This window comes from Parasteatoda tepidariorum, chromosome 2 (assembly GCF_043381705.1).
Source record: "Parasteatoda tepidariorum isolate YZ-2023 chromosome 2, CAS_Ptep_4.0, whole genome shotgun sequence".
NCBI classification, from domain to species: domain Eukaryota; kingdom Metazoa; phylum Arthropoda; class Arachnida; order Araneae; family Theridiidae; genus Parasteatoda; species Parasteatoda tepidariorum.
The window spans coordinates 53,092,760-53,119,345 of record NC_092205.1 but is presented as its reverse complement, the minus strand read 5'-3'; the positions used below and the strand labels follow the sequence as shown (position 1 = coordinate 53,119,345).

Here is a 26,586-nt window from a genome sequence, read left to right as displayed (position 1 = left end):
TTCAGTATAGGTGGTTGCGCAATCTGGGAAATATGATCCCAGTAGTTTGGTCAAGAGAGAAGTTTAAAGTTTGAACCCCTTAACTTTAATTTTATTTGAGTATTTCGCCATATCTCGAGAACTTTTTAAGCAAAATGAAAACTTTTTGCACACAATAACAAAATTCGTTTATCCAATGTTAATTCCTTGCAAAAATAACCTTTCTTAAATATTCTTTTAAATTTTTTATTACTTCATTTAATAACAGTCGAAAATTTTTTTAAATTGCAAGGTATACAATGTTTTACACTATATTAAGGAAGGAAATTTTTCATGGCATAATATAAAATTTGAGAGAAATCAATTGAATAGTTCCTTTATAATCGAACTTTAAATAAATCGAGTTTTTCAGATTCATTTAGTTATTTTCATGAATTCATTTAGTTATTTTCATAAATTCATTTGGTTATCTTCAGTTAAGTACAGTTGTAAAAAATATTCAGGGTAGTCCCTTTTTTTGCTTACTGTATATTAATGTAACGGACTCTAGCTGAAAAAATAGAATGTTTAATTTTTATGCATGCTGTATATATAAAAAACCAGAACGATTGTGATTTCAAGTAATTGTGATGGAATTTTTGTACTAAAAAATCTAAGCTTGAGATTTTAATAAAAATAATAAAACTTAAAATTTTAGAGTTAAGTGAAGAAATATCTAAAAAAAAAAAGATGAAATAAGGGAATAAAATTGAAAGCAAAAAATAGAATGTTTGTGATTTTCAATGTTCATCAATTCATTTTTCAAGCAGGACATTAAAATTTAGCATCAAAATATAAATGAAAAGAGTAAATTTGAATCTAAGGAAAAAATTGAAAGGATTTGACGCCAAAAAATAATGTAGCAATTTTTAAGTATATAACAAACATTTAGACTTTAACGCAGAGAATAAAATTGAAAATTGGGAAATACGAGAAGGAAACTGAGAAAGTAATGTGAAAAGTCTTGGCTTCAAGGAATAATGAAAGCCTTTTTTAAGCAATATATTTATCAAATAAATTTTAAATAAGAAGAAAATTTGTTTATAAAATTCATATTAATGTCATAAAGACCAGACACCATTACATAGGTTTTATACAGTAATAATATAAAAAAAACGACACTTTTGTGATTTTAATTAGTAATTTTGAAGAATTGTTACACTCTTTGGCTGCAATATGAAGTGAAAGTTTATTAGTTTCTAAACTTCTGGTAACTTTTTTTTATGTCAGTACGGTTTTCAATGCATGAACTACAGATGATGCAATTTAATATTTATAACCTATGCAGTTATACTGATTTATATAGAATATGTTAACAGGCCTTTAAAATAATTTTTTTTCCATGTTACTTGTAATGTATTCTTGTACTGATTAGGACATTGTTTAACTGAGATTATTAAATTATACGTTTGTCAAACAGCAGTAGTCTTTGCTTAATGTGATATCAGTTAATGTTATCAATCGCTTATTGCTATCAAAATGACTGGCCAGATTTTCGTTATTCAATTCTATGTTAAAATTTAATGCTTTCTGTGTTTATTGCAACGTTTAATGTTATCAGTGCTTTCATTTTTTTTTGAAAAACATTTGGCTTTTGCATGAAATATTATTCCCTGCGAATCAAAATGAAATATTATTCCTTGTGTATTCAGAAGAAATCGGATCTTTTGTTCCAATCCGCTGTTGTTTGAATATCCCTGCAGCTTCCGCATTAACAGGACTAAAAGTTTATCAGGAGCCAATGGGGAAAAACGGATGTATGGATTTGATGAGTTAAATGAAATTCTTAATCTGCTTCCTACAAATGCTGAAATAATGAATACAATTAAATTGTAGAAATGCAGATTTTAATATAACTATGATGACTTAACTTTGGAATTACAAACAATTTATTGCTGAGCTTGTTAGAAAATATTGTAGACCATCATCAATTAATGATTTTTTTTAAAATTATGCATGATTTTATATTTTAAAGAAAATATACAGTACGTAAATATAAGGTGAAATAAAATCTTAAATGAAAATCTAATAAAATTATAAGGTTTTTCAGTTTGTTTTAGAATTCAGAGTATGTAGCTTAAATTGGCAAAATTTATCTCATTTCGTGATTTTCTTAATGTCATTGAATAATGCCGCAATGCCGTAAATGTTATCAAGATCATTGTGTTCCAAGGTGATCATATTAAGCGGATACTACTGTTTATGAATAAATGATTAACAGAAAGATCTTTTTACTGAAATTTAAAATCTTTTAAAAAATTAATATAACTACTATTAATTTACTGAAATTTAAAATCTTTTAAAAAATGGTCTTTCAATTCACACACTATAATATACGAAGCAATACAACTAGTTCACCCTTAATTGGTCCCAAAAGGATCACGTTAAGCGGGGACAACAGTATATAAAAGAATTATATTGTTTAACTGGGAGATCTAGTTTTCTTCCGAAATTTCAATTCTTTTAAGAAATGGTCATTCAATTCGCACACTAGAATGTACGAAGCAATCGCATGATTAAAGTAATTTGAAATTTAATGGCGAATAGAAAACAAAGCAGTTTCGATGTGAGACTTTTTCTACGAACTACGATAATATCGAAATGAATTTTATTACGTAAGAAATATTTATCTCAAACACTCTTTCAGATTGCAAAAAAATATATTTTTTAGCTTACATAAACTGCTTTGGATAAAAAAAAAATGAGAGGGAAAAATATTTTTCCATATCTTCTGCATGAAGAATTGAATATTTTAAGGAATTTCTTTCGATTTATTTTAACCGTTTGCAAATAACGTGCCACAAAATATTATTTTCTTGTTTACAATAAATTTAAATTGCAAAACATCTGCTGTAAAGGCAACTTCTCAGTACTCATTCTTCGCAATTCTCCAAATGGCCACAGCATGAAAAGTTATTTATGGAATATATTTATTTTAAAGTGTTTGTTTTATCAACCTAGTTAGAATTCGATGTATGGATATTATATACAAAACACATAGATAGAAATATTGAAGACAGTTTATTTGTACTTAAAATAAATTTCCTTTGCTCTATTCTTTGGCTGAAGGATTTGAGATATTTATAGTATAAGACAATAAATAGTTTTAATTTTTTGGCAAAGTATCATAGTAGCTAAAACGCTTCTATAAAGATGTTCTTATTCTTGTCTATTTATATAAGCTATTTAGCATAAAATTACATTTGCCAGAGTAAAGCATTACAGCTCTCTTTGTTATATTATAATTAGAACTTCTTCTATTTTTTTTAAATAGAGTTTCATCACAAATAAGTTAATATGAGTCACGATGGCTCAGGAAATAGAGCGTTCGACTTCCAATGAGGTGAACTGGTTTCGAATCCCATCGATGGTTGGTTGATGCGAGTCCGCATCCGGCTTGCACCGACCACAGTGATGGAATGAAAAATCATCAGTGGTTGATGGATCAAGGGTTAGAGTCTCTTTGCAGTCAGGCTAATCGTGGGAGGCTCTTGTGGTCTTCCTCTCCATGTAACACAAAAACGGGTTAGTTCCATCAATAAGTCCTCCCCGAAGACAAATTTCTTCCAATATTTGATCCAGGAGTTCACTTGTCTTCAAGACTGGAGTCAAAATTAGAAGGATACTGAGTTGATCATTAGTAGTCACAAACCCGAAAGTTGGGTCGACTGTTCAAGAACGCTTATAATATAAAATAAAAAAATGAGTTAATATACCAGAAAAATACTTAATATACTGGTAAAATACTGGTAAAATTACCGTACTGAATGATAAAGATATTTCTGAAAAATGAATCACGCAATCATCATATGGTAACGGTTTACTGGTAATTCTAGTCTTCAAAATTATAATTCTTATGATCACACATTTATTAAAAAATACAGAAAACTGAAAAGTAAATTTAGCCGAATAAATAGTTTTTTCCCCATGTTTTAAGGCATCCTACTATAATTACCAAATTTTACCACATTAACCAAATTCTGGAAAACTATTTCCAATTCTGGTAAACTCATTCGTATTCTGGAACTCTAAATTCCTTTTTTAATGATAGTAATGTCACAAACGGGTTAATACACGGATAAAAATGTGTGGTATAATTATCGTACTGTATGATAATCTCATTTCTGAAAATCAAAAACCTAATTATGCAGTATTTATTATTTTTCTGTTTACATGGTAAATGTTTTAAAAAGTATAGTTCTTATTATCTCACATTTAGTAAAAAAAAAAAAATACTGAAAAGTAAATTTAATCGAATAATTAGTTTTTAAGGCATGCTCTAGGGTTTCATGATAAAATTACCGTATTTTACCACATTTTATCAAATATTATTTAAACCATAATTTAAAGTTAATTTTACCAGAATCATTATCAAAGCACTTCGGTAAAAATTACTTTGCTTTTTGGTATTCTCATAGAGCCAGAAATATGTTAAAATTTACCATTTTCTGGTACATTTGATCACAGTGTGTAGTGAATTATTGTGTTACATTTTGTTTAAGAAAATGATATGTTTTCATCCAATATTATTTTTAAAAAAATACACCAAACATGAGAGCAGAGACCATTTTCTTATTTTCTCTATAAGGTAAAAAAACTAATAAAAATTCAAAACTCTTGATGTAAAGATCTGATTTATATATTCAGCTCATACTACCCAGATTTCACGAAATAGCAACTATAGAACAGTAATATGATTATGAAAATTTTAATTTTTATTACTGAACATAAAAAGATTGAGATATTTGAGCTTAATTTGTACATAATTGGATTTTATTATTAGAAATAATTAAGTGAAAGAAATTTGCCTTTGTTTTGCTATTTAAAGTAAACCTTTTTTAATCTGTTTTGATGATGTAAGTATGAAATAATCGGATGATTAAAAGAGTTATTTAAGATTATGAAAAAAAACATTGTAATAGAATTAAACAGATCGAAAGCCTCTATATATTTATTTATTACTTGTATTTACATAGATAAATTTGGAAAGTAAAGAAATGGTTGTTTCAGAGTATATTTAAATCTAAATTTTTTTTTTAAAATTAAAGCCTACAAATCTAGTAATATTAAATAAAACTAAAATGCTGAACTTATAGCTATTGCAATAAAGTAATAATAAAAGTAGATTAATATTTGGTTATAAGCATATATTTAAATTTGAATAAAATTTTTTTATTTCTTATACATCTAAAATAATTTTAAATTTTATTTAAAAATATGTCTTGTTAAGAATACTTGAGTTAGAAAAAATATGCTTTTTATGCGTAATAATTACGCGATTACGGAATCACCTGTTGAATGCTTTTTTCTACTACCTGTTGCATTTTATCAGATGATTAGACATTTATTTTCCGATTTCGCAAGATTGTTTAGACATGTTTAATCTTTTTTGCGTCTTAAATTATCCAAAGAACCACTCCCTTGCCTAATAAGTAATTGAAAATGCAATTATAAACTATTTTGTTTTGCTTTTTTTTAAATATTTATTATGAAAGGAAAATGGAAATTTTTAATTTTAATCAGTTTTTAGTTTAAATAACACCCAAAATCTTTTGTTAAGCAAATTCAAATAATTCTGACAAGTAAGGTTTTAGTGATCGAATGTCATTTGTTAATCGAGCTAAACCTTTGTATTCAGGTAGAGTTTTACAATAAAGAGCTGATTGCTATTTTTTCTTTTAAGTGGTTTTCCTAAATCATAAGATAAATGAGCTTTTTTAAAATTTGTGAGGCTGATATAATTTCTTTATGTAACAGTCTTTGTTAGAAAGCACACTTTTAGTGCTCATATTTTTAGATGTAAAAATAGGAAAATATACAATTTTTCAGTGCAGCGCTAGCTGGCAATTACAGAAAAAATTTCGTTTTTTAACTTTCAGAAGGCAAATTTTGTTTTGCGTTTTTATTTGCTTAGATACTTGCTTTTGATTGTTAGACAACCAAGGAAACTGATTGTTACATTAAGGCTTAATAAGAAAAAATGCCAACTACCTACATCTACCTACAAATGCAAACTACCTACTATCAAAACTACAAGAATATGCTAACACTTACCCCGTTTACTGGTTTTATGGGAACACCAAAAGTTTGATAATTTTTTTCCTTGTGCTTTGGTTATAACTTTTGGTAAAATTAAGAATAAAATTTGATTTTCACAACATGGTGTTTGGTAGTAGAAATTGTAAAATTTGTTAATTCTATCGAAAGACTTGGTAATTTTAACAGTTAGTATATCTGAGACTTCATTTTGAGTTTTGTAATTTACTTTTCAGTTTCACTTTTTATTTTTTAGTTTTATATCTTGACTATATGTGAGATAACAAGAATTATATTTTTAAAAATCATAGTTATCATAATGAATGGAAAATTTAGCTAAGTAAATGGTTTAAATACCATACACTATGCTTAGTTACAAAAATTAAGTTTTTTTTTTTAAATTTCTTTTTTACCAGAAATGTATTTACTATTTAAGTTTGGCAATTTGTCAGAATTTTTTCTTCGTGCAGATATATCATATATTTTCTTATCCTTAACAATAAATTGAAAAATTGAAGTGAACCACAATCACTTAACTATTATATATATATATGTAATACAAAAATTAAATACTTTCGTATTAATAAAAGCATTAAAACTTCATTCGTTTTCATAAAATATATTTGGTAAAGGATAAGGGTAGAAATTCTATTTTGGGAATTCAAGGCTAAAAACATGCCAATGAATAATAATTAGATTTATATTTCAAAAGAGAAGTTATTTTAAGATCTTTCACTTTAAGATTAAAAGATTAAAAGATTTAAAGATTTGCTAAGAGTAATAAATAATTTTGATGAGGCGTAAGAATACAGAAAAAGGCAATAATGACTGGCCTCTTTACAACTTTTAATCATCCTATAAAATGCAGGAGCAATATTTTTGCGTGGCTTTTTTGTTGTTTATCATGCTTAAATAAAATCCGTCAGCTTAGACGGGATATGTGTTCCCCCTCTCCCGCTTTGGAGAGGGGTTAAACTGCTATTTCACCATCGCAACTTAATAAAAGAAGATTATGCACAATCTGGACTCTTTAATCATGCTNGGTGAGACACCCTATATATATATATACATATATATATATATATATATCATCATAACTTATTTGGCGAAAACTCCTCTATTCTTTTTATTTGTACCAAAACGGAAAATAAAATTCTTCCGTTCACATCTTATTAATTAAAACTAAAGTCTCTTTCTAATAAAATAAAGCCTGGATCGATAAAAATTGAAAAAAAAGCCTAGATCAATTAAAATTCAACATGATGGGAACATACCTCCCACGTGGAACCCCTTAAACAATACTTTAAACTAGTTTATTTCATTCATTGCTTTACGAACCGAAGAGAAAAAAAACATTCGTTAAATAATTTATCTGATATACTCTACATTATTTTCTTTCCCTAAAAGAGGGATCCTCAAAGTCATTATCGTGGAAGTAAAAAGGAGAGACCAAAAAATTTTTGAGCACTTCGTCTTGTTTTTCTTGAAAATAATGGTCTTAAATTGCTGTGACCAGATATTAGGGATAAAGTTTATCGAGTAAGACCCCAATCGTCAGAAAGAACAATCGTTCGTTTCACTTTTAAAACTTTTTTGAGTTTTAAATTTCTTTTGGATAGTATTTCACTGGTTTCAGTTTTTAATCTTAAGCTATAAGAAAACAAGATGGTTTTATTGTAAAATCTGTAGGAATTAGAAATAGGTGTTTTTCAAAGCTAAGGAAGGCAAAAAAAGTAGCTTTAAGCTTGAAATAAATTTATAATTTCAAACGTTTGTTTTCCTCTTACCATAAAGAATTATTTTGTCTTTATAACCGACAAATAGCTGATGTATTTAGAAAATTATTGACCCCTTTAAAAAAAATATGAATCTGATGAGAATTTTCACGTAGACACTAAAAGATTCGTAAAAAAATACGGTAAGAAGCACTGGCACTCTGGGTGCCGGAACTTTTTACTGTAAAATATGTTTTTACTGAAACATGTAATAGAAAAAATCTAATATGAGCTGTGCTCACAGTAATAATTATCGTCAAACCACTAAATCACTCTAACTAAATAAATATGACTGTAAAAATTACGGGACAATATTACACTGTAAAAATGTATTTAATGATATAAAGTTCCGGCATCCAAAGTACCGGTGCTTTATACCATAATGTTAATTCAGAAGTTTTTGCAGTGTATATGAAAATTATTTAAATAAGTGAATATTTCTCAATTTTCTTAAATTTTTTTAAGCTTATATCAAAGAGTGTTGAAGTTATTCTTCATACATTTTAAAATAAGATCGCAGTAGTCAAGCAAATGCGCGTCAGAAGCCAAAGCGTGGAAAAAGATATCCCAAAAACATGATTTATACTTTAAAAATTGTGGCTTGTCTGGTTATTGATATTTAATGCAGATTTTTCATACTTATGTTAGGTTAAATCTAGATATAACTTAACTTAATTGCCTTGAATAACGACTACCCACTCACAGAAGTTATAAAAACTGCACATTATTTGCTAAAAAGCATAATTTCATATGATGTCGTGACACAGCCTAAACAGTAAAAGTATAATTGCAGTAACAGGCAAATTATTTGCGACTTTATAAGGTGCTAAATTAAGCAATTATTTCATGTTTTTTTTTCAGGATGAACTATGGTATCGTATAATTGAATTTAAAAAGCTGTGATTACATGGTTTAACTCGGCACCTTATTAAGTTTTCTGAAAATTTGAATGATTTTGGAGTTCAACGATCTAAAATAGAAAAACAATATCTGTTAAATAATGTGTAATTTTTGCTATGAATGATTTAAATAAAATATAATTTTAATAATATTTGATTAAAATAATGTATAATTTAAATAATGTAGAGACTTAATTCATGATTTAAATAACATATAATTTAAATAATATACTATTTAAATAATGCATGATTTTAATAATGTATAATTTTAATAATATTTGATTTAAATAATGAATAATTTCATTTGATTAAAATGAGATTCAAAATTGAAAAATGAAATTAGAGAGAAACTTATCTTTAAGAAAAATTTCTTGTCATGTTTTAGTTTGACTAATAAAATAATAAATAAAATATTTCTTCAAAATCGTTCTTACCTTAGGCTACCTAGAATAAGAAAAGTTTTGTTTAACATTGAAAAAAAGTTATTTAATTTTAAGGTTTTTTAATTTGAAATTGAGAACGGAAGTAGATTAAAGAAAAAGATTTTTTAAAATACCTAATGCGTATATTAAGCAACATACTCGTAGTTATACAAAAGGGTATCTTAATTTTCTTGTAAAAAAGGGAAAAATGATTTTATTTTACAAAAAAAGAAATTAGCTTTTGTTATTTTGTGTATTTCTTCAGAAGCTAAAATTTATGATTAGCATTATAACTATTCATAATACTGCCGGTAGCTTCTTATGTATATTTTAGATCAGGGGTTTCCAACTTACATGAGGCTGGGGACCACAATTAAAAGCACAAATCAAATGGCGGGACGCAACTTTATCAAAATTTTATGTAGGACTCCTTTATGTTTGAAGGAACATTAATTATTACTGTCAGATTTTTACCAAGTTGTACAAAACAAAAGTATTGAATTACAAATTAAAATAAGAAGTAGATGTTTTAAAATATTTAATTGCTTATTAAAAAATTCGGGCTACAATAACCTTAATGTGCATCCATGTATTGAACAATTAATGTGCAATAGATATCTAATTGTTAAGATATAAAACTTTAAAAAGGTTGGTATTAAAACTTACATAGTAGCACACAAAATGTTCAATGACAAAATTGAGGTTTGTTTACTGCAACCACCAGAGAATAGATATTTTCATTTTAAATTTAAAATTTACAAAGGTGTGTGTAAATATTTTCGTCCAAAATGAGTGGTTTCAAATGAGTGGTTTTAAAATTTCAAACTCAATTATTGATATTTTTTAATATGAACGAAAAATAAATGTTTTCAAGTTATTTTTGTTCGATTTTAAATTTTAGATCAAATATTATTTCGATAATTTAACAGATATTTTAGTAACTATTAGACTGTTTTTCTATAATTAAAAAATATACCAAATGTATTTTGCTTCTAATTAGAGTGACAGAAAAAATATATACATATAAGGGAAACCGGTGCCTCATCTGCGTCAAAAAATTAGCGTATGTTATAAAGAAAGTTTTCTTTAACAAATAATTTGCCAGTAATTTAAGCTCTTGAGCTTTGTAACTGAAAATCAAAAATATATAAAAAATTCAAATAAGTTTATTTTATATTTTATTCATATAATTTTATTTTATATTTTATTCAAATAATTTTATTCAAATTATTTTATTTTATATTTTATTCAAATTATTTTATTTTATATTTTATTCAAATAATTTTATTTCAGTATCAAATAACAACATTTCTTTTCTCTCGAAATCAAAGTTCCATATTAACGTATGTGGGAATATAATACACTCAAATAATTTGAGATCGGATGCACAGATCTGGGAAGTCTGCATTACTGCAGTTTGCAAATATTAATGGAGTTAAAAAAATCGTGTAATTTCCGCGCAGTATTTAAAGTACAAAATTCCATTGTAGAAACTAATTGTTATATATTTAACTTTCAGTAATGAACTTTTAAATCGCTAAGGTGATAAGCATGCCATTTTGCAATTCACGTAAAAATTATTTAAATTTACAAAACTCAAATGTCTATTATTAATCTTATTGTTGCCAAATTTTATAAGTGTATTTTTTAGAATTTTCAAGCAGAAATTTTTAATTCCTTAAATTAATATTATTTCCTATTAGTCGAAATTAAATTATTAAGTAAAAATAAAATATAGAAGTAAAATTATACCCACATTAAATGACATATTTAAATAAATTTTTTTTAATAATTTGAATATTGAAAGATTTTAATGAATAATGCAATTTATTTATTCATAAATTGTTTAACAAATCGTATAAAATCTTATTATAATATTGTTTGTTATTGATTAATGGAATTAGAAAAGCTCATTGAATTCAAAAATTCTAAGGAGTATTGAAAATGAATGAAATTAATCTTTTTCTCGATAAATAAATTTATAATAAAGAAAAAAAAACTATACTAAATAAAGCTTTATTTCGTTTATTTAATGACTTCATAAAGTGAATAAAAGAAAATAATTTTGTTTTCTGGAATAAACTATTGCAAATACTCCGCATATTTTGTTCACAAGATAAAAAATGAAAAGACTTACCTATTTATTTTTTTATTTAAAATACCAAAGAGTGTTGTAAAAAATGTTATGATAATGAATTTAATTTAAATGAAAGAAATGAAAGATAATCGTGAATTATTCAAAAATAATGTTAACTTAAAAAGCATATATGGTTTTACATATATTAATTACAATTTTAATCGTTACAATAGGTTTATCAACAAGCAATATCTTATGAATTATTCATAGTCTATCTGCAAGATTATTTTTTTGTTTTCATATATTTTATTTTATATAACATTTATTAAAATGTTTACAGTACTCTAAAAAACATAGGAAAAAATGTTTGAAGATGTTGAAAGGCTTTGATGGTAAGACATCTTTTTGTGGAATTAAATACCTTCAAAAAAGCAAAATTTAATTGTTTATTCGTTTTTATTTTGTTAACTATGTTTTGTATTACGTTTTTGATCTCTGAATGATCTTGATATTGATGCAGTTAGGAAATAACTACTTTTCAATTTTGATTATTTTACTGTAAACCGCAAAAATGTAATACTCGTCATGAAAAATTACAGCAAAATAATTTTACCACCGGTACATTTTGAAATTGAAACACTCTCAATAGGACTTACTTACATCACGTCATATTTATATAGATCTTATTTGGAAATGATTTACAATAATAGTTCATAGTGGTTTATAGATTAATATTAAATAAATACCAACAAATTTATTTTTATATTCTTGATTAATTTTTCAAGTTAAATTATTTTTATAATATAATGCTTTACGTGATAAAATATTTCTCTAATAAATTTGTTTTCAACACATAGTACAGTATATGAAATACATATGACAGCATACATGTGTTATACAATTAGTAAAGAATAAAGAAAATAATTAAAAACAAATAAGACTGACTCATGACACGTTAGTTTTAAATAGAAAAGAATTAATAGTTAAGATAATGCTATACAAATTTAAATATTTTTAAGTGAATATTATTGTATAATAGTAAATATTATAAGACATGAATTAATTTGCAACTAAAACTGATGAGAAATAAAATTTAAAAAAAATCTTCCCTTTTAATTTTCTTGTATTTTTTAATACTGTTTTTTTTTATCTTTAAAAAATTATTCTTTTTCAGAAAAGTATTGGCCTTTATTCGTTGAAAATCGATCCGTTCTTTAAAAAATAAATTTAATGACGAAAAGGCAACCTGTCCTTGGGTAACACAACTATATTTTTATTACATTTAACTCGCAAAATNTTGAATTTTATATTTTAGTACAAACATAATTCCGATAATCCAACAGATTTTTTAGTAACTATTAGACTGTTTTTTTATAATTAAAAAATATACCAAATATATTTTGCTTCTAATTAGAGTGTCAGAAAAAATATATTCATATAAGGGAAACCGGTGTCTCATCTGCTTCAAAAAATTAGCGTAAGTTGAAAAGAAAGTTTTTTTTTAAAGCAAATAATTTGCCAGTAATTTAAGCTCTTAAGCTTTGTAACTGAAAATCAAAAATATATCTAAAAAAAATTCAAATAAGTTTATTTTATTCACATAATTTTATTTTATATTTCATTCAAATAATTTTATTTTATATTTTATTCAAATTATTTTATTTTACATTTCATTCAAATAATTTTACTTTATATTTTATTCAAATAATTTTGTTTTAGTATCAAATAACAATATTTCTTTTCTCTCGAAGTCGAAACTCCATGTTCATGTATATGGGAATGTAATATACTCAAATAATTTGAGATCGGATGCACAGATCTGGGTAGTCTGCTTTACTGCAGTTTGCAAATTTTAACGGAGTAGTTAAAAAAATCGTGTAGTTTCCGCACAGTATTTAAAATACGAAAATCTATTATAGAAACTAATTGTTATGTATTTAACTTTCAGTAATTAACCCTTAAATCGCTTAGGTGATAAGCACGACATTTTGTAATTCATGTAAACAACATTTAAATTTATCAAACTCTAATGTCTAATTCTAATCTTATTGTTGACAAATTTTAATAAGCATATTTTTTAGAATTTTTAAACAGAAATTTTTAATTCTTTAAAATAATATTATTCCTATTAGCTGAAATTAAACAATTAAGTAAATATAAAATAAACAAGTAAAATTATATCCACATTAAATGACGTATTTAAATAAAAATATTATTTTTTTAATGGTTCGAATATTGAGAGATTTTAATTATTAATGCAATTTATTTATTATAAATTGTTCAACAAATCGTATAAAATCTTTATATGATATTGTTTGTTATTGATTAATGTAAGTAGAGAAGCTCATTGAATTCCAAAATTCTAAAGAGTATTAAAATGAATGAAATTAATCTTTTTCTCGATACATAAATTTATATTAAAGAAAAAAAAACTATACTAAATGAAGCTTATTTTGTTTATTTAATGACTTCATAAAGTGAATAAACGAAAATACTTTTGTTTTCTGGAATTAAGTATTGCAAATACTCCGCATATTTTGTTAACAAGATTAAAAATAAAAAAGATTTACCTATTTCGTTTTACATTTAAAATAACAAGGAGCGTTGTAAAAAAATGTTATGATGATGAATTTAAATTCAATGAAAGAAATGAAAGATAATCATGAATTATTCAAAAATAATGTTAACTTAAAAATCATAAATGGTTTTACATATATTAATTACAAATTGAATCGTTACAATAGGTTTATCAACAAGCAATATCTTATGAATAATTCATCGTCTATCTACAGGATTATTTGTTTGTTTTCATATGTTTTATTTTATATAACATTTATTAAAATGTTTACAATACTTTAAAAATCATAGGAAAAAATGTTTGAAGATGTTGAAAGGCTTTTATGGTAAGTCATCATTTTGTGGAATTAAAAACCTACAAAAAAGCCAAATTCTCTAATTGTTTATTCGTTTTTATTTTGGTTACTATTGTTTGTATTATGTTTTTGATATCTGACTGGTCTTGATATAGATGCAGTTAAGAAATAACTACTCTTCAATTTTGCTTATTTTACTGTAAACTGTAAAAATATAATACTCGTCATGAAAAATTACAGCATAACAATTTTACAGCCAGTACATTTTGAAATGGAAACACTGTCAATAGGCCTTACTTATATCACGTCATATTAATATAGATCTTATTTGGAAATGATTTGCAATAATAGTTCATAGTGGTTTATAGATTAATATAAAATAAATACCAACAAATTTATTTTTATATTCTTGATTAATTTTTCAAGTTAAATTAATTTTATAATATAATGCTTTACTTTACGTGATGAAATATTTTTCTAATAAATTTGTTTTCAACACATAGTACAGTATATGAAATACATATGACAGCATACATGTGTTATACAATTAGTAAAGAATAAAGAAAATAATTAAAAACAAATAAGACTGACTCATGACACGTTAGTTTTAAATAGAAAAGAATTAATAGTTAAGATAATGCTATACAAATTTAAATATTTTTAAGTGAATATTATTGTATAATAGTAAATATTATAAGACATGAATTAATTTGCAACTAAAACTGATGAGAAATAAAATTTAAAAAAAATCTTCCCTTTTAATTTTCTTGTATTTTTTAATACTGTTTTTTTTTATCTTTAAAAAATTATTCTTTTTCAGAAAAGTATTGGCCTTTATTCGTTGAAAATCGATCCGTTCTTTAAAAAATAAATTTAATGACGAAAAGGCAACCTGTCCTTGGGTAACACAACTATATTTTTATTACATTTAACTCGCAAAATAGTAATTATGTATGTGTCACCTTGAAAGAAATCAATACCGGTTTTATTTAAGGATTAGAATACTAAAAAAAGAATGATCATTTGTTGAATTGATATATTTGAGTTATAAGTTAGTTTGGAATAAAATGTAAAAGGCTTATAAAAGGTTGTTAGATTTTTTAATATCTGGTGTATTATTATAAAATATGATAGCATTTCAATATTGTGATATGTTCAGTTTAAATTTAACAGTTCTTCAAAATTTGAAAACTTCATACTATGACTACATTTAACAACTAGAAAAATTTATCGCAAATAGAAAAATATTTTTTTCTAGCAGTAGCATTAAAATAAATTATTATGTGGGATGATTTATTTTGATTTCGCTTATAATTAACAATTCGTTATTTTCCCTGAATAACGAAATTAAATAAACATTTCGAATATAATAAGTATTCCGATTGCTTTTATTTAATAAACGAACTATCAGAGAGTATTGTTATTAACTGTTTTGATTAAAAGAAATATTACAAATGAATGGAAATAGCAGTTTGTAAATATTGGAATATGAAAACTGTAATAAGCTCTTGATAAAAAAATATAGTTGTATGTTTTTTTTATTTAAAGAAATAACAATATTCGGAGGATCTAAAATAAAGGAAATAACAATTTTCTATTTCGTTTTTACTACCGTTTAATATAATTATTTATTATATTTCAAATAACTAATTGAAAGATTGCTTACAATGTTACAGAACTGTTAAATCTCCTTTCAAATTATTGACATATTGTAGCATCATTGAAATAAAAATTACAGTTTTGCTTAGATTATTTTCATAGCACCATAATAAAAGAGCTGCTTATAGAGACACATTTAAGTTCGAATTATGGAAAAAATCGAATTCTAACTTGGAATAAATTAATAATAGTTTGAATGACCATGATTTTCCATGATGATTTCAGTGAATGGAAGTTAGTTTCACAAAAATTATTCTAAAGGAGAAAAAACTTTTCCGAAAAAGATGAAAAATTCTTCAAATACTTCACAAACCAAAGTAGAATATTTTAAATGATATTTTGAGAGCGTTTAAATTCCTAAGACCCTAAAAATAGTCTATTATCTTATGATTCCAAACAAAACTGGTTGTACTGGGGAGATAACTTGTTTTGAAAAGCGTTTCTACATGCTTTAGATGCATAAGTTATTTCATTTTTTTCTTTGTAGTATAAAACTGTACTTAATATGTTAATCTGTTACGCTTTTAAATTTTCTTAAGATATTAAATATGCTATTTTGCTTCTTTTTTTACTATTATTACTACGTTTATTGACAGCTTAACTTACACATCTTACACGTTATGTTGTTATGCTTGTACGTTATAACGCAAAACGTACAACGAGCGTCATGCTATAACGTTACGTAGGCGTTTTAAAAATAATTTTTAGTATATTCTTAAGGTGGTTTTTCTCCTTGTAGTATAAAAATACTTAATATGTTAATCTGTGACTCTTTCAAATTTTGTTACGACATTAAACATGCTACTTTCTTAATCGTTCAACTATTATTATAAAATTTATTGATTGAAATTATAAATGTTGTACGTTATGTCATTATGTTTGCACATTGTGACACACGTTGTACGTTATGACAGATAACATACAACGTGCGTCACGTCATAACGCTTCGTAAGTTACGTTGTAACGTTCATCTGCTTAGCTTTCAAATCTCGTTATGGCACTTAACATGTTTATCAGCTCATCATTCAAATCTTGTTATGGCACTGAACAAGCCCATGTGCTTAACTTTTAAAGCTTGTTACTTAACATGTTCATAAACTTAGTTTTCAATCTAAGTATCAAGAACAATAATTTAATTAAAAACCATACTATTATAATATTTATTTGCGAATACTTACCTGGAAATACTTTAAGGTCGTAGGTAACTCCTAATGGGCTTCCACCATATGCACGTGCAGGTTTCAACCCTACAGAGTGAGGTGCATGTCCTGAAACACTCACTGTTAGGGCATGGGCATCTGGTCCAAGTTTTTTTAATAAATGTTGTTGTAGTGCTGTCAACGGGCGTTTCCGTTCCCCACATGGATATATCTAGAAATTAAATTATAGTGGAATGAAAAAACTAAAGGATATTATTTTCTCAAGCTTAAATATAAACTTTAACTAAGACATAATTGTTGTGGGGCACGAAGTTAAACTAGGAGTCGCATGCACCTATTTTTTCTATTAATTTTTCTATGATTTTTTTTAGACCACATTTTCATTAAGTACGTATTTAAAAAGGACATGAAAAAGAGAGGATATCTTCTTGCCTAGTAATTAATGTTTTGTTAAATAGTTTTGTTAATGTTAAATGCAACTAAAATACCAATTTTTACTCAAACCGTTACAAGTTGTTTTTTCTTAAAGCTTTCAGAACTTTTTCAAATGAGCATCATCCTCACCCAACCGTTGCCAAACACCTAGTCGCATTTTTAGGGTTCTATCTCTTAAATAATATGGTAGGAATGCCACGTAATTTTGCTCCTGATCAGACGTTGAGGGCATTGTCTGAGCTGGTACTCTTCTGATACCCCACTTTTTGGCACCAAACAGCCGCACCTCAACCAATAAGATGAATTTTAGCCACGGCAGATTAAACTCGTACCTAACTGCGTATACACGTCGGTTGTTTTTCTGCCAATGTCATCGAACTCACAACCTCCAGCTCTCCAAACAGCTGTGTTAGTGGTGTCTTAACAGACTGCCCCTCTTAAATGAGCATATCTGACAATTAAATTTATAACCCCTATCCAGTAATTAGTACTAAAATGAACAAATTTGGCAGTAAAATTAACAACCCATTTACAATAATTAATTGTAAAATGAACGTATTTGATAATAAAATTAACAACTCATTTTCAATGATTATTTCTAAACTGAACAAATTTGACATTAGAAATAACAACTCATTTTCAGTAATTAGTTCCAAAATAAACAAATTTGACAATAAAATTAACAACCAATTTTCACTAGTTCTAAAATGAACAGATTCGACAATAAAATTAACAAACCATTTTCAGTATTGACTTTAAAAATATACAAATTTGACAATAAAATTAACAAATCATTTCCAATAATTAGTTCTAAAATGATCAAATTAGACAAGAAATTTGACAAAGTATTTTCAGTAATTATCCCGAAAATGATCAAATTAGACAAGAAAATTAACAACGTATTTTTAGCAATTAGATCTAAAACGATCAAATTAAACAATAAAATTAACAACCCATATTCAGTAATTAGATCAAAAATGAACAAATTTGAGAGCAAAAAATAATTTAACAACCCTGGTTCAGTAATTACTTCTAAAATGTTAAGTAATTAATTCTAATTCAAATTAGGCAATAAAATTAACAACCTACATTTAGCATTTAATTTTCGATAAGTTATCAAAACTGCAGTTAAATATTTCACGGCAGGAAAATTGTTTCAAAACATGTTTAAATATCCAAGGCAAAATTACAAACTAACAAAAAATTAACCATTTTCGAAATAGACTTTTTATATTTTTAATAAATCACTACCTAAGAAAATACCTAGTTTTCGCAGAAATTTTTATGAATTTTAATTTGTCAAGCATAAAATAATATATGAAAACATTAATGTTTCCAGTCAAGTTAGAAATAAAATTTTCAATTTTTAAATTTGAAACTACATTGTATGTCTTTCCTTAAACAAAAACACTTAAGTGGATAAACTTAAACTTCAGAAAGTAATCTGAACCCCGAAGGGAAATATAAGAGAAAATCTGCCATTTTTTGCGAAAGGAAAACTTTAAAGTTTAACAAGGAGGATTTTTCGACTTACAGAAAAATAAGCTTTATGTTCTTGTTTATTTGATCCGGTAAATATTGTTTCTCCTATCAAAAGATTGTTTGAGGTATTTTCAAAAACTAAATATTACATTTTATGCAAATACAAAATAAAAACTAGTTTCCAAGGTTTGTTTTTTAGTTTCAATGTTTATAGCTTAAACATTTACATAAATTTTTAATAAAATTAATGCATCAAAAATAAGTCGAATTATTTAAATGGATACGATGGTCACGTTCAAATTCTAAGTTACAGAATTTATATGTCAAATCTTAAAATCATTTTAATCATTTTAGGAAATAATGCGAACTCTTAAAACAAGCGATATATTTCTACTTTTTGTTACCTGCAGTTTTATTTAATTGAAAGTTTTTTTTATGTTCTTTAATATANATGTATGTAATATAAATAAATAAATACAAGAAAACACGAAGAAGAAAGTTAAGAAAAACAAAAAAATTCCTTTACTAAATAATTTCCTTTGTTAATCTATACAATTTTTCCATGTGCAAATCCATTTCGGGCAAATTCGTGGCTAAAATTATCTACCAAGTTTTTTCTTTGTTAATTTTTCCATGTGCAAATCCATTTCGGGAAAATTCGTGTTAAAATTATCTATTAAAATTTTTTTTCTTTGATCATTTATATAATTTTTCCATGTGCTAATCCATTTCGTGTAAATCCGTGGATAAAATTATTTGCAAAATAGGCAATTTATGTTTCTCTTTTCCATTTTATATTTTTTCTTACATAAACATATATTTTCTAAAACTATTTATGACCAATTTTTAAAATTATCCAGTGTAATATTACCTTGCGCACATCTATTTCGGGCCCATCCTTGGTAACTAACAAATCAATGCACGGAATAACAAATCACTTCAGCAATGCAGTAAGAACGGCACTTTAAAACCCTCCATTTACACTCAATTTGCGCTTTTGTTTTCATATTTTGTAATCTGGCAATCTTTTTGAGAAAACATTTTTAAATCATTCTTAAAAATTTCCCGTCCATGTAAGTAGATCTGATTTCGCTACTCGCTTTTTAGCCCATTTCTTATACTGTTTTTTCTTTTTCTTTTCTTTTCTTTTATTTTTTGTTTTTACATGTTATTTTTACTTAATTTTACCTTTTGTGTTCTATTTTATTTGTTGTAATTTTTGTAAAAAAATTTTTTTGAGTGCTCCTNATTAATATATTTTGCTTTGGTTTTATTGATACAATATCAGAAAGCACTCTGTTTTGCGGATGTAATCGTGTGGGCTGATGAAAAGATTATATCTTTTTTTTCTTCCTTTTTCCGGTTTTTTTAAATAAAATTTCATCCCTTTTTTTTTAATTTNTTTTTTTTTTTTTTTTTTTTTTTTTTTTTTTTTGAAAGCTGTTGTTTGTTATTTTTTTACTTATTATTTCCCCCTTTTTTTTCATATGTCTGTAATTTTTCTTTGTTTTATCTTCATTTGTGGGGTGAGTTCTCTATCCCCTGAGCAGCAACAGCTCTCGTTGAACTATATTATTCAAATTTATTTTTTGAGAAAATCGTTCAAATTCCTTGGAAAGCGTTGAAGTGATCTCTCAAATTGTTAATTATTTTGAAATCTCACCATAAACTAAAAAGAAAAGTATGGTCAAAACTGTTAGAATATGGTAAAATTGACGGTGTTTCTGGCTCTATCAGAACCCCGAAATGCATTCTAATTTTTTCGGATTACTATGCTAACGCCTTTGGTAAAACTAGCAATAAAACATTACTTTATAATTGCAATTGTAAACATTGCGTAATTGTTCTTTTTTTCCTAAATATAAATATAATTAAAAATATTTTCAATGAATTATTTATTCGAACATATGCAATGCAATGAAGATGCATAATGAAGGTTGATATTTACAATAAATATCATTTTAATAAGGGATTTGCAAAATCAGCAAAATAATGCCAGAATTTTTTTTTAAATGCAATAAAAATACGCCATAGTATTTACACTTTTCAATAATACGGAATACTTAAAAAACGATAATAGTTACTTTTAATTACATTTTTACAATTGATGAAGTTTTTCTAAAATGTTTAGAAATAATGAATCACTAAAATATTTGTAAAGCATTTGAATTCACGTAAATTAACCTTTGTATATAAAAGAAAAGATGTATTCTAAGCCATACATTTGTTTCAATATATATTTAATTTTTACAGGCATAAAATAATAGTTTTTAATAAAATGAACAAAATAATATTTTATGATTTGAAGGTTTTAAAGACAATACAATGAAGCAAAATGAAAACAATAGAGCTTTCATTAATGTCAGAGCTTTAAAGGGATTTTGAAAAGGGCTTTTAAATAAGCCATTAAACTTAACTAATTTTCAAAAGATAAGATCTGCTTGTTTTGATCAAACATAATGTCTTTAAAATTGCGCTTATAATAGAGTGAGTGACATTTTCTTATAAATTTATTCACAATTCATTTACACTTTTATTTTAACAAATAAAATTAATTTAAGTTTCAGACTGTTAAAATGGAAATATAAAAGAAGTAAGATAAATAAATTTTGACGTCCATTTTTACATATTTTACGCATGTTTTCTTACGTTAAGAACGTATTTTCTGGATTTAAAATATGTCATAACAATGCAGGTATTCGAGAAATGTGTTCTTATATTAATTTTTGACAACAGAAATTATTAATTCTATTATTAAAGTTGATGGCATTTTTAACTGTTAGTTTTGTTGATTGCTTAACAATAAAAATACTAGCAATATATAGTTTGGTATAAAATTTTGATTGAGGTTATGTAGTTTGGGAGTATAGGATTAGGTAGTATGGAATTAATTTAAAGATCAATAAATTATTATTCTCCATTTGTTTTTGTTTAAACGGTAATGCTGCTCTACGATCATAATGAAGTAATTTGCATAAACTGTTCCTGGCTGTTTATTATTTCAACTCCATCATCATCTGCTTCTTTACTTATTCAAGCAAAGTATAATTACCCAATTAATGGGTAATTTTAGTTTATTTTGTAAAATGATGGCCTATTCTCAACGGTTTATGATTCCAATTCTGGCATCGTCTGTCTCTTTCTTTGTTCCAGTAAAGTATAATAATCCAAGCAATGCTGATTTTAAATTATGTTGTCAAATGATGGTCTATTAATGATGGCTTATGGTTTCTCTTCCGGCATCATCTGCCTTTTCACTTGTTCAAGTAAAGTGTGATTACCCAAAATATAGTAATTTTTACTTATCTTTTTAAGGACTGTCTATTTCTGATGGTTTATGATTTAAATTGCGACATCATCTGTCTCTTTGCTCGTTCAAGTAAAGTATAATTACCCAAAATATGGTGATTTCAGTTTACTTTGATTTATAACTGATGGCTTATAATTTCAATTCTGACATCATCTGCCTCTTTACTCGTTCAAGTAAAGTATCATTACCCAAAATATGGTAATTTTAGTTTACTTTGTCAAATGCTGATTTATGACTGAGGGTATATGATTTCAATTCTGACTTCATTTGTCTCTTTATTTGTTCAAGTAAAGTTGTGATCACCCAAAATAGAGTAACTTTATTCCTTTTTTTAAAGATGGTCTATTCCTGCTGATGGCTTTTGATTTAAATTCTAACATTATCCGTCTCTTCACTTGTACAACAAAAGTATACTTACCCCAAAAAGAGATAATTTAAATTTATTTGGTTAAATGATGGCAATGTTTGAGAGATTTTAATTTTTTTGCAGAGGGAAATGTAACTAATTTATAAAATATTTAAAGTTGCAGAAATATATCCTCTATTCACAAATTTCTTTTTATACAACTGAGTTTTAAGTTGCATTAAACTAGTATGGTACTAAAACTAGAACTCGCTGTTGTACTGAAGCTAGATAATTGCAAAAATTTTTATTTTGAAATAAATAAATAAATAAATAAATAAATAAATAAATAAATAAATAAATAAATAAATAATTAATTAATAAATAAATAAATAAATAAATAAATAAATAAATGTGATAAAGTGATAAATGTCCAATTTGAAGATACAACTAGATTGTAAAAAATTTTGGAACAAATTATGGTACAATGTACCGTCACTTTGGGTGCGTGATCGGTAAAATTTATTTTATCGTAAAATAAATTTTTACCTAAAATATTGTACCGTAGTTTTTACAGTATAATAATTTATTCGATTCGAGTGTCTCAGCAATTTTACGGTAATTATTACTGTTAAACTTAGTTCATTTCAGAATTTTTGTTCCAAACATGCTCCGTTAAAATAGATTTTACGGTAAAAAATACCGGCCGTAATTTGATCCGGAATTTTTTCAGTGTAGACAACTTGATCAAAAAAAAGGTATACACAAAAATATCGAGTTATGTTATTATAGTGTTTTGCACACGATTTTAAATTGTAATAATTTTATGGTAGTTACCTGTTCATAGTGCAAGATTGCTTCTGTATAAAATTTAAGCCCCATCACCTCTTCGTCTTCTCGTCCATATCGAAACGTAAGAACAACTAGGGCAAATAGCTTGCTTGGTTCTATCTGTGTTGTTTCTGATGCAGTTAAAACAACTCCATCAATAGGTTTTACTACACCACCTTCCTCAACAATCAATTCTCGTCGGCTGAGGTAGACTGTCAACATGCCATTTGGGCTCTGCTTTTTCAAGACTCTGTAAATAAAATTAGCAATGATCAGAAATAGTTCATGCAGCTATTATTTTATTTTATAACTTTCGTTGAACAGCCGACCCAATTTTTTGAGTTTACGACTACTGATGTTCAACGCTGGAGCCTTGTAATTGTGAACCCAATACAGAAGACAAGGAAACTCCTGGATCAAGTATGGGGTGAAATTTGCCTCAGTGGAGTTACTTTTGTGTAGAACTAACCCGCATTTGTGTTACATGAAGAGGAAGACCACAAGAACCTCTTACGGTTAATCTTACGGAAAAGGGACTCTAACCCATGATCCGTCTACCCCTGACGATACTTCGCGTCAACACTGTGGTTGGTGCAAGCCAAATGCGGATTCGTTTCGACCAACCATCGCTGGGGATTCGAGCCCGTACACCTCATTGGAAGGCGAATGCTCTATCTCCTGAGCCATCGTGGCTCCTATAGCTATTATTTGCTCCATAGTGGCTGATCGTAAGACCCGGCTCTTAGAAAGACATCACTGACATCGGTCAGCAAACCCCACCGCAAAGTTCTGGTGGCATATCTTCGAATAATCCTCAAAAATATTTTTCAGATCGTCGTTACCAATAGTTGTAGCTCTAGTGGGACGTAAATAAAAGACTATTACTTCACTTATTATTTTTATGCAAAAATAAAACACCCTGCAACAGCATGTTGTAGGGTAGAGGGTCCGTGGAGGTTAAGGTGTTTTAACTTCGTGACTAGCGGCATGATGGTGGCAATGTGGCCAGCATTGCGCACAGATCATCTTTACTTGTCAGACAATCTGATACCTATCGGTTTGAAACTGGACGGGTTTCAAGCCGTCACCAGAAATCGAGCCCCAGACTTTTTTTCAAAAATATAATCTTTTGATTTTTATAAACGAATGTAATATTTATGCATAAAAGTCGGTTTTGAAATTTGTGGTCACACTTGCTTTTTAAAATGAAGAATACAATTATGCTTTCAAATTCAGAATGAATTCAATTATTTTCTTTTGAAATTTATATTTTAGTTAAGTGATATACTTTTCCTCCCTTACAAATTATTTTTTTTCAAAAAAGCATATCTTTTTTGAGTTCAAAATTAAGAAAGTCACAAATTATTAAAAAAAACATTTAATTTTTAATGATAATGTTTGATAGGATTGTTAATCAACTAATTAGTTTAGAAATATACTGTCAAAGTAATTTATTTATATTACTTTGAACTATTTTTACTTTAAGCTAATTTTTATAACTGAATTTAAATTTGTTTTCTTTAAAAGATTTTCTGATGGGTACATTAACAAAAAATAATCGAAACAAAAAAATGTGTTTTTATTTTTCCAGTATCACGTATTATAAATTATAAGTTCCTCATAAAAATTTTATGATTGCATTTGGTTTTAAAAAATTTAAATCAAAATAAGATAACCTTTTTAAGAATCACAAATCTGTGTAATTCAAGATTTTTGAAGTAATTGTTAAGAAATTTCAATTTTGCTTTTTTTGCAGACAGGCTAATTTACTTTTTCAGAATGTTTTAAAAAGAAAAGACGAGAAGATATAAAAAAGAAGAATTATGAAGAGCATCTAAAACGTTTTAGTAAACAATTTACTCTCATCTGATTAATAATTTATTATAGTTCTATCGAACCTAAAATTAAAGTTAAATTATCGTTTTTTTTGTCCGGTATAGTACGGAAAGATGTTATTAATGGGTCAAATTTCACACATTTTTTATTTTGTTCATGTCAATATACATGTTTTGAATAGGTCGGGTGCTTTTTTATTTTTTATTCAGTATCACCTTAATACGAGTCGGTAATATGTTTAAAATTTTTGTCAGCATGATTTGAAAACCCAAAATGCTGATTAGAATTTAATACAGATCACAGAAAATACACTAAAGAATTTTATGATGTACCGTGGCCTTCTAGACGAAATTAATTATGTAGATACTTAACTAATTATAGATTTGATTATCTCTGGTAGGTTTTCAATAAATCAAATACAGCAGCCAGTTATCAAGAATGCGAGAAAATCATCAATGGATGCAAATTGTTGGAATCTTGCTCATAAATTCAATTTCGACAATCACATAATTATTTCTACATCTGTCACATCAGCTCATCTTGATGTCCTGGAATCTTGTTTTCTTCATATGAATGCTGATTCCTTTTTTAGCGACACTAGTTCCCCACCAATACTCCGTAGCGGGTTTAAAATGCATTTTAATCTAATTTGCCCTACTCGGCCACTGTGGTTTTTTCTTGTTCTGTTTCTCATCTTTATTTTTTCCTCGTTTGTTGGTAACTTACGATTTATACTTCAAATCATTTTTTCTTTTTCTCATTTACGTCTGGCAAGTTCTGAAAAAGAGCACCTATTTTTGAAGTGCTTTTGCAGCTGCCTGCTGCTAGTTGTTTTACAGTAAATTTAAAATGAAAATTCTAACAATGCACGCTTTTACTAATAACGAAAATATTTGTTTTTCTCTGATTTTAGTACAAAGAAAACTCCATTGCGATCAAAATGATGTATAACAGTTTTTTTTTTATCATGGTTAGAATTCTATACATACATCATAAATGTTTATGTGTTTATTGAGTAGAGCAACGACAGACTTGATGTTATAATAATCAATCATTGTTGACACTTTAACAACCTTTGCGGATATGAATATAAAAAGTACATTTTCAGGTTCTTTCATTTCTCTTAAAAGAAAGCAGTTGTTGTTGGAGTAGGAAAATGACGGAGAGCTTGTGAGTTAAGAAAAAGGATGTTGTTCTCTCAACTTTGATTAAAGTATTTAAAATTGACTTTTTTTTAAAGTTAAAGATATTTTCAAATTCAGAATTAATTACACCCTGCCTGCTAAAAATAACAGAGAGCTTTCATTTATAATTTATGGTCGAAGCAACAACATGAAATATCCAAAGAATATTAGGATGGAGTGCAACACACTCTGTTAGAATTTTAATTCTAAAATTATGGTGAAATAATCGGCAGCAGTCTATCCGGC

The 26,586-nt window shown here is 26.4% G+C and overlaps 1 protein-coding gene across 1 annotated transcript in view; it reads right to left on the bottom strand.

Moving 5' to 3' along the window:
- Positions 1-26,586, bottom strand: part of LOC107447722 (arrestin homolog) — a 99,947-nt gene that overhangs the window by 10,327 nt on the left and 63,034 nt on the right. Inside the window, exons 2-3 of the mRNA XM_071177571.1 lie at positions 23,327-23,570; positions 16,938-17,130 (exon numbers count right to left, since the gene is read on the bottom strand). Of these exons, the coding sequence (XP_071033672.1) occupies positions 16,938-17,130; positions 23,327-23,570 (437 nt within the window). The remainder of the gene's footprint in view (positions 1-16,937; positions 17,131-23,326; positions 23,571-26,586) is intronic.